The sequence below is a fragment of the Natrix helvetica genome (genome assembly GCF_964273705.1).
Source record: "Natrix helvetica genome assembly, chromosome: 5".
In the NCBI taxonomy this organism is placed as follows: Eukaryota; Metazoa; Chordata; class Lepidosauria; order Squamata; family Natricidae; genus Natrix; species Natrix helvetica.
The window spans coordinates 52,296,347-52,312,886 of NC_138551.1; the positions used below are offsets into that span (position 1 = coordinate 52,296,347).

General features: G+C 35.0%; 1 protein-coding gene across 1 annotated transcript in view; it reads left to right on the plus strand.

Moving 5' to 3' along the window:
• The window catches only part of CNNM2 (cyclin and CBS domain divalent metal cation transport mediator 2), a 116,198-nt gene that overhangs the window by 76,767 nt on the left and 22,891 nt on the right, over nt 1–16,540 (plus strand). The window contains exons 2-4 of the mRNA XM_081953713.1: nt 10,697–10,840; nt 13,765–13,902; nt 15,007–15,176. Of these exons, the coding sequence (XP_081809839.1) occupies nt 10,697–10,840; nt 13,765–13,902; nt 15,007–15,176 (452 nt within the window). The remainder of the gene's footprint in view (nt 1–10,696; nt 10,841–13,764; nt 13,903–15,006; nt 15,177–16,540) is intronic.

A 16,540-nucleotide genomic window follows, 5' to 3' on the forward strand; every position in this document is an offset into this window, starting at 1 on the left:
CCAAGAATTCTATATATAAAAACACATGAACTAGGTGATTATTCCTGAAAACTATATGTATCGATAGCTTTTTATACTTGGTATGGAATTTATAAATCCATGCAGAGAAGTGAAAATGCAGCCAATTGCATAGTAAGTTTGAGACACAAATAACAAATCCTTTATATAGTTATATATCCAATTACTTCTGGTTTCTTCATTAAGTTTACTAAGCAAGCAAGTTTACTAAGTGCTGATCTTACAGCAGGATTGTCAAATTTGATTATGTCACATGACGTATCATGACATATTGTGATTTTTTTGCCTTTGTGGAGCTGTGGTGGGCGTGGTCTGTGTGTGACGCAGCCTGTGGGCCGCCAGTTTGACATCCCTGTCTTACAGTAAAGGATCCTGGATTAGCATCTTTCTTTTATTTATCCTTCCCAGATACTGTGACCTAAAATCCAGGATTTTGATACCATATTTGACAAATATGTATTTCATTGTTTTCATTTTGGTAACTAATTATTTTGAATGTAAGATAATTTGTCAAACTTGGAAATATTTCTAACATAAGTTTATGATGCCACATTTAGATATTTATTATGCATTGGGGGGGAAAGCAAGTTTAAGTCTCCTACTTTCTCTGCTGCTGCTGCTTATTTTTTTAATTGTTATTTCTTATGTAGATTTATTTTTTATTTAAATACTAAAGTAGTGTAATATTAATACCCAAGAAGAAAAATTCATATCCATTTGCTAATAAATTACTGGACTTGTCTTCCTTCTGTATTATGGACAATCCTGTATTTGATACTTCAGCCATTCTCTTTCTATCAATAAAATGCTGATTCATTTCTTAGAATTATATCTCATCTTTCTTCATGAGCTCAGGGAAGAATATTTCTTCCTCCACCCCCAGGCAACATTTTGAGAAGGTAACTTGAGTTAAGTGATAGTGTTCAGCCCAAAACCTCCAGTACATTTTCCTGGATGAGAGGAGACTTGACACCCACCCCATACTCCCAGTTCAATCTTAACTGTTACTTAAAACCTCTAGTCAAGTAGAAGTTGTTCTACTTCTTGGTTTTCTTTAGATATAACTTTTTAAACTTATATGTTATCATCAGATGATTAGTTTAAGCTTTTGTATATTGATAGAATCAAATTCAGCATGCTGTTTCTGAAAGCTGTGAGATATAAGCTTTATTACTTCTTTCTCTATTTGGGTGCCCAGAACTGTAAATATATCTGGAAAGTAATGATGAATTTCACAAGATGCTGCACAATTGGATTTAAAATAATTTGTATGGTGTGAACTAGACTTTCGGAGGACTAGACTCGGTTACTGGGCAGGAACAAAACAATTGCAGACACAGTATTTCCAGATTCTGGAAATACTGGGGTACAAAAAGTCTATAGAAGTAGTCCCAAAAGAGATGCACCAATTTGGTCCAGTTTTAAAAATTACAGAAGCATAAAAATACAGCATTTCTTGTTGGTTAGTCATGTGAACTGTCTTCATTATAACTTCTGATGCCAAGTACAAATTTTATCTCTGAGCAACTCTTTACCTTAAGCATGGAGACAATTTCTTCAAAGAATTCAACACTTTGAGTTTTCTGAGAAGCAGAACTCGTAAGATCTGAGCTGCCAGCATTCCACTTTTTTACAGGTGGTACCAGAACAGAGAAGGCCAACACAAAAGGCAGCATTGCTCATTGTACTTTTGCTACTGGTAAGCTAAACTATGCTGTGTTATGTTATATTTTTAAGCTGCTGTGACCTGTGATTTAGGCTACAGTATTCTTCTATTCAGGATTGCATTATAGAGATATTGTGTCTCATACAGATAAAATAATTTTAAAAATAGATAGAGAAATATGTTATTAGAGAAATAACAATATTCTCATTTATTTTATTGCTTGGTATTCTGTCACATTGTGTAATTACTAGCGTTTCTTCACAAAAATGTGGCCTCATTTTTCCACACATCTTTTTTTGCCTTGTTTTTCTACTTCCCTTTCCAAATGCTCATAGTTTGCATGCATTCTTTTACCCCAGCTCACATATCTTCTGTATGTCATCACAAGCAAAATATGTCCCTTGGACTGTCATGCTCATCTCCTTTCCTTGTATTTTTCTATTTGTAGGAGTAACAATGGCAGCTATATGTGGTACATTTATTGTCCTGGGTCACGTGCCTTTCTTCTTTTTTCAGTGATGTGGCTGGCTTGAGGATCACAACTCATCACCTGAGGAATATGAGGAAGTGAAGGAAAAGGTAGAGGAGAGAAGGATTGTGCATGATCTGCTGTCTGCCAAAGATGTGGTTCATGAAACTAAGCCAAAGAGGTTCATCTGCCTGAATTATCTGAACTAGAATTAAATAATGGAACTTAAGTACCAGTCTGCTAAACCAGTACAGTGTAATGAATTTCCAGAAATGGATGCTGAAGTTCGCTGCCAGGGAGATAGGGTTCTCTTAAACGATTTAAGGATGTACTGAGATTTCCAACATTTAACATCATGTGTGAAGCAGCTGGTTCTGATCATTTATTGTTTTCCTCCATGGTTCTTGAAGATAAGACTGCATCTTGAAAGAATTCCAAGAATAATAGGGAAAAAAAGTTGATCTCTTTTGATACACAAAGCAATCATTCTTACAATGTGTTGTAGAAGTAACTTTGATTTTAGGGAAATAGACACTGATTCTGCCTTGATTTTTTTTAAAAATATAATGCCATTAATGTGGTACTATCAATGTTTGTCTCAGTTTTATTTGGCAATTGTAATCTAGATTGTAATTTTACCACTTTCATTTGGTGAAACAATATAACACAACATAGTGGTTATTTCTGGCACAAATTCAACATTTATACCCAAGTGTTACAGTGGAACTAGATGCAAGAAAAGTTACTTTTGACAGGTATTCAAAACCTTAAGGAACTCTAAAATGAATTTGCCGTTAATGGTGTAAGGTTCTTATCATCCCTTAATAAATTGATTATTAATGCTCATCTAATACCTAAAATTTCATGAAGATTTCCTCTGTTATTGATATGGCCTGTGAAACAAATTACTTTCCCTTCTGTAGTGCTTTTGTACTTAAAATGGTTGGCTAATAAATTGAAGGGAGGGCAGTATCAAAAGTGGCAGAGAGGTAAAGGTGCTATAGCTGTGATGGTGAACCTATGGCACGTGTGCCACAGGTGGCACGCAGAGCCATATCTGAGGGCATGCGAGGCATTGCCCTATGTCAGCTGCAGTGCACATGCTGATTTTCTGCCTTCCGGAGGGTGGGAGAGGCCATTTTCACCCTCCCCAGGCTTCAGGAAAGCCTCCGGAGCCTGTGAATGGCAAAAAAACAGTCCAACGGGCAAACCAGAAGTTCGTTCCTGAACTTCCGGTAGGCATGTTGGACCATTTTTCGCCCTCTCCAGGCTTCAGGAGGCTTTTCTGAAGCCTGGAGAGGGCGAAAAACAGCCCAATGGGCAAACTGGAAGTTCAGAAACGAACTTCCAGTATCCCCATTGGACCCGTTTCTTTTGCCATCCACAGGCTCCAGAGGCTTTCCTGAAGCCTGGGGAGGACGAAAAATGGCCCAACGGGCCTACTGGAAGTCCAGAGATTTCAGTGAGGCCTGCATGCATGCGGGGGGGAGCAGGGGGGAGATGTGCGTGCATATGTGGGGGAGGCATTGCATTATGGGTATGGGCACTCAAGGGCACGCTATTGTGCATGTGCGTGCCCTTTTGGCATCCGAGCAAAAAAACGTTTGCCATCACTATGCTATAGGGTAGAAAGCTTCAAAATGACATTGGATAGAGAATTTACTAGAGGATATCTATCCATCACGTTTCTGATTGTTATACTGCATATTGATGTCAAAAATAAATCTATTTGCTTAAAAAACTAAAGGTAGTTATGTTATTTAACATTAGATCCTTTGTTTCTTTTGCTTTGGATGCTTTTTCTTTTATAAGCTTGATGGATGAAAGTAACAGGTTACATTTTTGCATAATTAGCAGCATTTACTATCTGCCCTTAAAAAATATTTCTCAAAACATACGGGGTTTATATACATACTCAAAACAAACATAAAAACATTTAATGAATGCATACTCCAGATAGCATCAAGTTGAGATTTGAATTTACTCTGTTTCACTGTCTTAGTCGGGGATATAGATTTTTTTCTTGCCTAGTAGCAAGGTTGGTTCCCATGTGGTAAAAGGCAAATTTGGAAGAAATATAAATAAATGCACATTGTTGGCACCTTTTTTCTATAAAACAGTCCTATCTATGTAGAAACCTCAAATTATTAGAAGTGGCAATAGGTATTAGAAAATTGAGACATGTTGGCAATGAATTCAGGAGGCAACACTTTTAAAACTCCTAAGATCCTGAACTAAGTCAGTAATCTATTGCAGTCACACAACATTTTTCATTTGGTAAAGCCAGTGAATTTCGTTTCCTGATTTTAAAAGTTTAACCATGCCTTTTACTTATTGAATTGCACGCATCAGGATGAATGACTAAGGTGTCAGTACTTTCATACCCAATTATTTCTCCCAATATTAAAAATTAGATTTTAAAACATGAATAATGACTGTGCATTTTTCTAGCGAATTCTAAGAATTCTCTTATTTCCATATAATTTTGGAATAAAAGTTGATTGAGAAAGAGAAGAATAAAACATGATAGTCATTCATCAAGTTGCTTTCTCAACCATGTTACTGTTAGTTGCTATATTAAGTAGAGCGCCATTTTTGTTATTGTTTTTATAATGTCGTGTGAAACTTGACTATCTGTTTGTTCTCTGTCTGAACTTTCCAACACTCTGGTATAATGCCACTCTAGTAAGCTCAGTGGGTTTATGATATTACTCTAGCAGTCTCCATTTAGACAAGAAGTCATGTTTTGAGCTTGTTCATCATTGGGAAGTTTACAAATAAAAGAAAAAGCAATCTAAAACAGAACGGTTTGTGTCATTGATTTCCAATAGCTATTACTGGTGTAGGGGTGGGTTCTGGCAGTCACTACTACCAGTTCGTTGTGGTCGCGCCGCAGACGCTTGATGCGCAATGCAATAAAAATTGTTCTGCGCATGCGCAGAAGCAAAAAACAACATGGTGCTGCCTAAGGCCCCGCCCAGAGAACTGGTTCAGGGGCATGGCAGGCCTAGATCGCTGCCGGTTCCAACGACCCAGGCTGCCAAACCACTACCAGTTCGGCTGAACCGGTCCGAACCAATAGGAATCCACCACTGCACTGGTATCAATGTGCAGATATTTGGGGTTTCTTATTTTTCCTTATTTCTTATTTTTTCTACTTTCTTAAGATATTGATCTCAAAATACAAAATGGCACCAATATGGCAAATCTGACTGACGGAGTAAAATAATAATTAGAAGTAACTTTTATTAACTTAGAAAGGAAATGGACTATGGGTTCTCAGTGGAAATAGAATGTCCTTCAGAATTCCTATCCAGCAGGGTCCAGTGAAATTAATTGGCAACAACAAAAGTACTATGCTGACATGCTGAAGGAAATTAGGTTTCTATGAGAACTTCTATTGCTGCATTATAAGTATATTGTTATAACTAATACCCTTTTGTGCACATTGGTTCATTTTAAGAATCATAGAAAACATTTCCATTATTTCAGTTTGTCTATCTCAGTTCTTCTCTAAGCATCTAAAGAAACAAAAAAAGCTTCATTCTCTTCAGGATCTTTCTAATATTTTGTTCATTTTCCACTTCCTTTCTCAGTTTGGACAATTGTCAAATCTTCAGAATTAGTGATATTTTAATGTGGGAGTTGGAAAGATTGGTTTCAACTGTATGGTCAGAGAGCTATTGAATACACTATATGTATTTGAATAATGTCAAGTCAGGGGGGTGCTTGTTTGTTCTAATCATAAACAAGTGGAATGAAGAAAAAATGATATAACAAATGATATAAGTAGTTCTTAAATTTCTTTTCGGCAATCATATTTGGTTAACTGTTAAAGTAAAGAACTCATCTAGATTCTTTTCCGAAAAGTTTACAAAGTTTCCCTTTCCCTCACCACCTCAACCTCATCACCAACCTGCTTTATTATATATACATGTATTTATATATGCAGACATACATTTACATATAAACCTATCAGTGTCACTACTTGTTAACCCAAAAAACCATGATTTGTCTGGCAATGAATTTGTATAGATAACTTCAAAAAAAAACATAGGTAGTTGTTAGGTGGTCTGTAGTCTTTTAAGATTTCCTATTGATTAAAATTAATCCTCATTAATTAATATGCATATGCTTTGTTGATTAACAATTAAACATACCATGCTTCATTTCTGTTTCTAAATCTTTGGCACATGCTTCACAAATATTTCAGGAGTAATTATCTAAATTCTATGTAAAAATACACAATGTAACCCATCCATTTCAAATATGTATTTTATTGCTGCTTTTTACACTATTTTCATTAGATGCAGCCATGTCAAAACATACATTCCTGGGAAGAAGAGCATTATAGAAGTAAAGTAAGCTGCTAATTGTATTGCAAATTAACTAGCCACACTACCTAACATATCAATAGCTTTAGGTTTAGAGGTCCAATAATTTTTTCCTAATATTTGCATGTTAACAAAATCATTTTAGTGATATCGCAATGTATATTTTATTTCTTCTAAAAGGAGTTTAATTTCCATAGAGCTATAAAAGAGCAAATATGTATACTATTAAAGATTGGAATAAAATGTCCGTTATTCATGTTTCTAATTTACTGTTTTAAAGCATCAAAGTCTAAGATAAAAAATTAAGGGTAGTGAATCTCTATGAAACTGTGTGTTATTTATTTTCATTAATATGTTTTATTGACTTCAAATTTAAAATGTAAACTCATTCAAATGGATAGTTTAAGTCAAAATGATTCCATACCTTTACTTTTATCTGCACAAAATACTGTGCACACTGTGTTTTGCTACCAAATAAATCTCTGTTGTCTTTCTTTGACACAATTACAATAACTAGAACTTATGTTGATTCTGAGATATCATGTAACATAGAACCCATTTTGTGGATTGCAAATTGATAACAAAATATAATTATGCAAGGAAGGGTTTTCATTTTTATGGCCTAATGAAGTTTGTGATATTGTGCATAATTATAAATGCAAAGTATGATTGTAATCATGATTCACACTGTAAAGGTTTCTTTGAGACAAGCTTTGCCAGTGTGGTTCAGTTGGTATTTGAAGTATGGTCATCTGCATCTAAACGAGTAGCTCCAAGACAATCAGATTATGTAGTAGTTACTTTGGTGAGAATATCGCGTAAGAGGAATGGAAACTTCATTTTAAGTCTAATATTAGACCTTGCTTTGGAAAATTCCTTTTAAATGATCACAAGCTGGGAATAGCAAAAGAATTTAACTTTCAACAGACAGCATTCTCAAAGAATTTGCTTATGTTAGGTCCCTGGGAAAGCAGATGTGAAGTTTAGTGAACTGAATTATTTTGACCTGATGCAGTATTTATGTCAATTATTAAGGTCTTCTCCCTGATCTACTGTTTCCAGAATATCTTTAAACATCCATTTGCTTGATAGGATATTTTGATTGTTCGTTCAATAAGCCTAAGATATTTGAACCAAATTCTAACTTATACAAATGTTTTTTTTTTAAAAAAATGTTTGCATCTTCCATTGAGGTAGTAATCTAACATCTAGAATAGATATTAAAGAGTGAGTGTCTGAATACAACTATTTTTTTTAATTATGGATAATTGTGCTGTTGTTAATAAGGAATACTTTTATGTGATTAGTCAAAACATCAGTTAATTTATAGATAGCCCTCCTTTGCCAGCCACTTGTTCAGTGATCAGTCAAACTTATAATGATGCTGAAAGTAGAGACAATTAGCTCTCAAAGTTGTGGTCAACACCATGTCCCAGCAGTCCTGTAATCACAATTTGGTAACTTGCAACCAGCGCATGTAATGTGATGCTTAACAATCCATAGTGATTCACGACTGCAGTCAGATCTGCTGCAATTGAGTAAGTTGGCGCAGTCACGTAATGCCATGCTTAACTACCACACTATTTAGCAATTTAGTGACCAGTCCTAATTCCAGAGTGTAAATGAGGATTAGTAGTATTTTTCTTTGATGTACTGACATAATATTTAGAATTAACTGGGCTCCATTATGTTTCTATAAATAAGAACTGTCAAAAGCAGTGTTTTGTTGGGATATAATAAGAGCCATATAAATATGACTGTGTGACAAAAGCTTAATTTTTCAGAAGTTAATATCCCTTTTTGTATATTTTTTTAAATTAAAACTTTTGAACAAGAAGAAAAAAAAACTAACACAGACCAGGATAAAGTAGGGGGAGAAAAATAAAGGGAAAACAATGCAAAGAAGAGAAAAAAATAGAAAAAAAAGAAAAAAAGGTATGAAGAAGTAGCCTCCAATATTATTCAGAGCAGTTATATGTATAAATATATTTAGTCTGTCTCCAAAATTATCTCATTCTTCTTCTTTCTATACTCTATCCTGTGTAATCATCGAAACATTTTTGGTTCTTTTTTTTCCCCATTTTTACACAAAAATTCCAGGAGAGACTTTCAGTCACCAATAAATGTAGATAATGCTTTTTTTTTTAAATCAAGCAAGTCAATTTATCTATTTCAGCAAGATCTATTATCTCCACCAACCATTTCTTCATAATGAGTATGTCAAATCTTTCCAAATCTATGCCTATGGTAATTTTGCTGCAATAATAATTTATTGAAATGATCTTTCATAGTCCATAATGTTCTCTTAAACTACATACCAGTACATAAAATTTGACAAATAATATAAATGGATTATCCATGGCTTTACTGTGGTGAAAAGGGTGATACAGATGCAAATAATCCTTCATTTACAACCATTAATTAGTGGTTCAAAGACTGTTCAAAGAGTTATAACAGCACTGAAAAAAAGTGATTTACAACCAGTCCTTACACTTACAATTGTTGTAGCATTCTCACGATCACTTAATCAAAATTTGGGTGTTTGATAACTGTCCTATATTTACAATGGTTACAGCATTCTGAGGTCATTGCGACAATCCCAGCCAATTTCTGACAAGCAAAGGCAATGGGAAAAATCAGATTCACTTAATTACTTCATGTTTCACTTAACAGCTTGAACAATTCACTTAGTCACCATGGCAAAGAAGGTTGTCACAACAGAAATTCTTGTCCCAATTGTTGTTGTAAGTCAAGGACTATGTCTACTGCAATATTGGAAAGATAAATGTATAGCCCCATTCAATCAATGGATTGAAAACGTGATTACATTTACCGCCTATGGACAGATGGCCAATACAGGTAGACTTGGTACAGTCAAATATAATGAAACTTGGAGCTCATTTATACAAAATACAATCGGTTAAAAATAAATAATAGGGTTATATAAATATATTAGAAATTAATAAGTACAATCAAACATGCTTTAGAATGTCATATTTAATCTTCAGCCATTTGCTCTTAACAAATTATAGTCTTTACCTGCCCTTCAGTAAAATACTGTTTTGATTCTCTAAAATCTCAAGTGATCAAATTGAATTGTTTGTAGATGAATGGTATAGCACATAATAATTAGCAATTTAAATATGAAATAATATCCTGAAAAGAGCGCAATTGATGAAAGCAATTTTACATTTATTTAAAATTTAAATAATAGGCATACATAATGCATATTAGTATATAATTATGCATACATAATGTAGTACAAACTAGATTTTGTGCATAGAGGTTTCTTGGAAGATACGTTATTTGTTTGTTTGTTTGTTTGTTTGAGTTTATATGACTGCCTATTTGCTGCCAGTGACTCTGCGTGATTGATAAAAATATTAATATCTGATGTTTAAAATTACTATTTTAATATAAAGCTTTGTTTGTGCTTTGATATTTGGATATTGCTTTAATTGACTTTATGCAGGTTGGACTTGTTTTGTAATATATTTTATATATTTTGGATACAAAAAAAATCTAATTCTGTTGCATTTGATATGGTAATGGTGATAATCTTTGTGAAATGGTTAAAGATATTAGGAATATCATGTTTCTTGTTACAAGATTTAATGTTCTACAAGGTGAAAAACCTTAATGGGATTAGATAATTTGTGGACCAACCTACCCCCATTTTGTGATTCCCAGAGCACTTCCAGATTATACTCTCAAAATTTAGCAAAACTGCTAATCTGTAGCAGTACGATTTTTCCTTTTTGCTGCTTTAAAAATAATACAAATAATATATCCATTTTGCGCCTTAATTCCATATCCAACCTTCTCAAAAAATATTGAAAAATTGACTCCAACTACCTAATACTCAAATAACCCTACTTCCTATGGTACCCAAAAAGAAAAAAAATATCTCTAGTTATGCTTGCCTCTAAAAATTCTTGATAAACTTTTAGGTAGGTTTTTTTTTAAGCATCAGTATCCCATAAATTATATGGGGTTTTTTGGTATATGTTTTATTTACAGTTTTTCTTTAACAACCAACATTTTATTTTGTGGACAGTGTAATGAATAAGTTAACCTATTTTTCACACAGTGCTCTCCATAAATTATATGTTGTTGCATTATACAGATATAATCTGTGTATCATTTTGGAACTGAGTAGTCAGTCCTTTTGCTCTAAAGTCTAATTTCATGGTCTACTACTTTGTGCAGGTAAATCTCACTTGGCAATTGTGCAGCGGGTGAATAATGAAGGGGAAGGGGATCCTTTTTATGAAGTCTTGGGCATTGTTACCTTGGAAGATGTAATTGAAGAGATCATCAAGTCTGAGATTCTAGATGAAACAGATCTCTACAGTGAGTATTAAGCACCACAGTATTTGCCCTCAGAATTATATAAAGGCCTTCTTGTAATAAAGTTTTCTGTCTTTTTATTTTTTGAGGGAAATTACATTTTGAGAAGAATTAAATATGAGCTAAGATTAAAAGCCTAGCCCAATTTAAAATGCATGTGACTGCCTCTGTATTGTAACAAAAAGAGACGCTCTTATCACTGGCAGCTATTTTAGAAGATAAAGGACAATTTTTTCACCATGTGATCAATTTTATATCCTTTAACTTAGCCCAATGCTTTAAAATGATCTGTTGCTTTTATTCAACTATCATTCTTCTTGTCTTCTATACACGGTATTTGAGAATGTAAGAATATTGTCAGGAATTAGGCAGCAAAATATTGGATTAGCCCTCAGAAGCACTGTGTATGACTTCTCTGAAAATGTCAGAAAAGGTTTATTACCGCAGTGCATGGTTTGTAGTACCTCATGTGCCATCACTGCAGTTTGTTGTGGAAAAGAGGCGGACAGTTGTGAAAAAAACAATGTAGATTGGACTGCAGACATTTTGGAAGATGTACATGTTTTTTTGTTATGCTGTCATATCTGATCAAGCATATTTACAGATGCTGAACTGAGTAATAAATGCAAATACTGAGGCTGAATCCTAACAACGCAGAGCTTCAGTTGGGAGGGTGTGTTCTTCAATATGTGAATTTGGTTTATAATCATTGGAGGCCCAAATGAGTTCTGTGACCTGGAACATTGGTTAGTATACCAGCTATGCGTTTTCCTGGACAGGGGTATCTTCCACTAATGGGTTTTTAATGGAATGCAGGCAGCAGCCAAATTACTGAAGGAGTATCTACCGTATACACATTTTACTACTGCTGAAGTAACTGCAGTGACTGCCTATTAGTTTGTAAACAAACTTCACAGTATGCAACTTCCTAAATAGTTTGAGAAGAGGACGCTGAGCAGGTCACCTTTGGAGATATAACCTTGTGAAGTCAATTAAGGAGATCCTAGTGTTTCTGCAGTGACTACAATTTTCTGAGATCCCTATGCTATCCTTTCTTTAGGACACTTTCTACATTATTAATCAGTTTGCTTTATGTGATATACCTTAAGCTCCTATTAAACATTCTTTACCTATACCTTTTCTACATGAATGCTGTTCATTAATGTTTGTTTTATCAGATCTATATAGCTGCCCATCTCACACGAGGTGACTCTGGGCAGCATGCCTCAAAACCACTGGTTTATACATATTATAATACCAACTACATTAATTATTTAATTTGTTAAAATTGTTTTGTTAGAAACAATTATTGAAACCAAGATTGCAATAGGGTCAAAATCAGAATGTTATGGACGATGTATCCATGATACAGGGTCCCTGCTGTCAGGGGATCCCCAGGCCCGATGCAAAAAGCATGTGTTAAGACTTTCAGGGTGGCTATAAGGGTTGAGACTAAATCCAGGGCAAATAATATTGCAAAGGACAGGTGCTGTGGCAGAAAAGACTTTTTTTCTAGGTCCCACAAGACATATTTTTTTAATGGATGAGACCTACAGCATGACTCTCCTGCCAGTCTTGATGGGATGAGTAGATGTAATCAAGGAGAGGCAGTCCCTCAGATAACATGGCCTCATGTCATGTAGGACTTTGAAGATCAAAACCAGCACCCTGAATTGTATCAGGAGACATATTGGTAACCAATGCAAACTATATCACAGACCAAAGGTGTAATGTGTCTTTTTAGAGACATATATATTGCCTATGCCACTGCAGCTGGAGCTTCTGGATGCTCTTCAAAGGCAGCGGCATTGTAGTAATCCTTTTTGAAGATGACCATAGACTGAGTAATTGTGAGCAGAACCTCATGATCCAAGAACAGGGGCAACTGGTGCATAATACAAAGTTGTACAAAGCCCCCCCCCCCCCGCCCCCCAATGTATAGAATGCACAAATGATCTTGGGGCAAAAAGGGAAGAGATGCTGCCTAGGAAATAGATGAGATGTAGAGCCCCAGTGGCTTAACGTTAGGGAAAGAAACTTAGAAAGGACCGTTCCTGATGGATCTATCAGTTAAAAGTGACAGGAGGAAGTCTGTGCCTTCAGATTTGCAAGATTCTGTTAATGTAGCCTTCTTGTAAAATAAAATTAGTTTATCTAATCTTGTTTCCTGTTTGATTTTCCATAATGTCTTTATATGGGGGTCAGAATAGGAGCCTTCCTTTTGCAGCCTCCTTCACAAGTCCTCTGGAATCATGAAAGAGTTGAGGAATTCTCTAACTGGTTTGTGGAGGAGGAATGCTGAGGAAGAACTCTGTTTCTCAGGCAAACTTTACCTGATATCGGATTTCACCCAATGCTTTTTTTATGAAAAGGATTATTACATTATTTTGTACATGAAAAATAGCCAACAATTTAATCTGATCCCGTAACTCCATTAAAATTAATGTAGTTCTCCTATTAGCATAAAAAATGTGTTGGTACAAGAGAAACAAAAATGTCAATTATTTTTTGCCTATCATTATTCAAAGGAATGTTGGATTATTTTCTGCCCGTTATTTCTTTTCCTCATTGTTGTCATTATTTGTAAAGCCAGGAACACTTCCTCAGGGCCATAATTTTTAATGCAGAAAAGCAGCAGTGGGAGCACTCTGACAGGCCTTTCTTTACATGCTAGCCTAATGAAAACAGATCCTACAGTAGTTCGCTTTGATAAGGTAAAGACTTTGATCAAAAGTTACCCGACATCACAAACTTTTAATTAGATGGGTGGAGTTTCTCAGAGGTTTGTGAACTTTTATTACGTAAATAATAACAGCTTATAATAATTGGAATAAATGCAAAAATAATAAATTGGAATATAGAAATGAAATCATAAGGTAAATACTGGAGCGAAATGTAATGAATCTTTTTTTTTGTTTTACCTCTAGCTGATAACAAGACCAAAAAGAAAGTAGCCCATCGGGAGAGAAAACAGGATTTCTCTGCCTTCAAACAGACAGATAGTGAAATGAAGGTTAAAATCTCACCACAGTTGCTTTTGGCAATGCACCGTTTCCTAGCAACAGGCAAGTGTGGTTTTTTTCAAGTTCTTATCTCATTAGGGTCGAACTGCTAAATTGTTAACAGAGTCAATGAAATAGTGGATGGAGTAGAGAAGCTGTGTTAGGAAATTGTATATTGTGTCTCCTTGTTCATTATATTTTCCTCTTATACTTTATGTTCAGTCCTGATAGAAATTCTGAGAGTTTAACAGAAGTAGAGCTTGTACAACCTAAAATTGTACAAGAAGGCCAGGGTAAGGAACAGCATCACATTGCTTTCATAGACTTGATCAGGCTAAAACTGAACTGGATGCCACTAGGAAAACCATTTAACTTTCTTTGCCTTTCATTTAATTAAAAATAGTTGCTGGAATGAAACAACCATGCAGGAGCACTGTCTGTTTTCCACTTTTAACATATTAACGGAAGGGACCTTGTAGGTCATTAGAACTGAGGAGAAATTTCCTGACAGTTACAACAATTAATCAGTGGAACAGCTTGCCTCCAGAAGTTGTGAATGCCCCAACACTGGAAGTCTTTAAGAAGATGTTGGATCGCTATTTGTCTGAAATGGTATAGGGTTTCCTGCCTAGGCAGGGGGTTGGACTAGAAGACCTCCAAGGTCCCTTCCAACTCTACTATTGTATTGTATTGTATTGTATCTAGTCCAACCCTCGTCCAAGCAGGAGACCCTACCCATTTAAGATAAACCTTTCCCTTTTCTCTCCCTCCATTCTCCATTTCCTTTTTTCTTTTATATGTGTGCCTTTTCCCTTTTGGGAGGAAAAATATTTTAGGCCAGATTTCCAGAGGTAGAGAAGAGCAAAAAAAATGGAAGAAGGATGTCTTCTTTAATTGCTTCCTCCATTTCTGGTCTCTCTTTATGAATAGACAGATATTACCTGCAACCTAATATTGCCCAGATGGGTTGATAAATTCTTGGGCAGTCTGAGCAGTGACATGAACTTAATGCCCAAGGCACAGGACAGAGCTAATAAATAACAGAGATGTGTTGGCCTGAAATATTTGCCATTCCACTTTTATATTTATTTTAATAATATGGTAATCAATATATTGTCTTAACAAATGTACTGTACATTATCAATCAAGTTGTTTTTATGTTTTCAGAGGTTGAAGCATTTGGCCCATCCCAAATGTCTGAAAAGATCCTCCTGAGGTTACTAAAGCATCCCAATGTGATTCAGGAGCTGAAATATGATGAGAAAAACAAGAAAGCCCCCGAATACTACCTCTATCAGCGAAACAAACCTATTGATTACTTCATTCTAATTTTACAGGTCAGACCTATGATTATAAGCATTTGTTTCTCCTGCAACTCTCCTCTGACCTGCATGACTATTTAGGGACAGTCTCTAATGTCCGAAGGGTCATCATTATTCCTGCATTACCTTGTTATTTGTTCTCCCTGCATTGGGCAACTTAAGACTTGGTTAAGCAAGATACTATTCATCCTAATGGTGACTGAATGGCTTTAAAAAAATAAATGGCAGCTTCAGAGGTATTGGCAAAAGGTCCATTGGTAAGAGTGGGAGCTCTTTTTTTCAGTGCAAATAGTGGGAGGATGGAGCTGTGCTGGTTTAAAATATCAGGGGGAGGGCAAAAGTCAAGACAACAGTTCCTCCTTCCAAATTCTAGTCTGAGTCACTTTTTTTAGAAATACTTCAATCAACACCATCTTATTTAATGGGAAAATTATTATGTGTCTATTAAAATTTGGGGGGTGTCTGATTAAAGGAGCCTTGTATTTAGGAGTAGAAAGTACTGGTACTTTAAAAAAAATCATAATTACATTGATAAATGTCAGCTCTCTCCGGTAAACCAGATAGGAAACATGACAAAATGAACTAATTCTAATTTATTGTAAGGCTACATTAATAAAAACTTGCAAGTCTGAAGACACAAATTTCACTACTTGGTCCAATAAAGTGGGTCTTTCTTAAGTTTCTCTGACATAAAGCGACTGCAGGCTCCTGCTTCTCTTGTCTGATTGTTTCCTAGGCAGCATCTCCTCTTTTCCCCCAAGATCTTTCATACATTCCATAACAATAAAGCAGGAGATGAAAGAAAAAGGCACAATCTGAAAATGACCGAAGAAATTGCTGTTGACCCTTTTGAAGAAAAGGTGAAAATATTAGCCTATGTAAAAACAGGGCCATGTATTACATTCTTATTCAGTTATTCAATGTATTGATCACCATACAATTTTAGATATACTCCTAATTAATATTAACTACTTTTAATTAATCATTAAAATCATCCAATTAATTCCATAATTTAAGTCCCTGTAGATGTTTTCAAGTCACCATTTCCATTGCTCACTACGTTGACTAGCGATACTGAGAATTGTAAGTAACCAACATATGGAAGGTAATGTTATCTGAATTTTGGTTTTTGGCCATCATCAAAATAGAGTGAAAACCAAATTATTTTAAAGTAGTGGGAACTAAAGTAGTGGGAAACAATTAAGCAGCAAATATGCTTGAAAAATCACATTTCTTCCCAAAAGTAAATATTTTTAAGTCAATAACCAGAACAGATGACATTTTGATAAAATCCTGGTATGCATATTATTAACTCACGGCATTATTTTATGGGTAATCTGCAATACAAATTGGACTAATCTTAGTTTTGCCTAATAAAC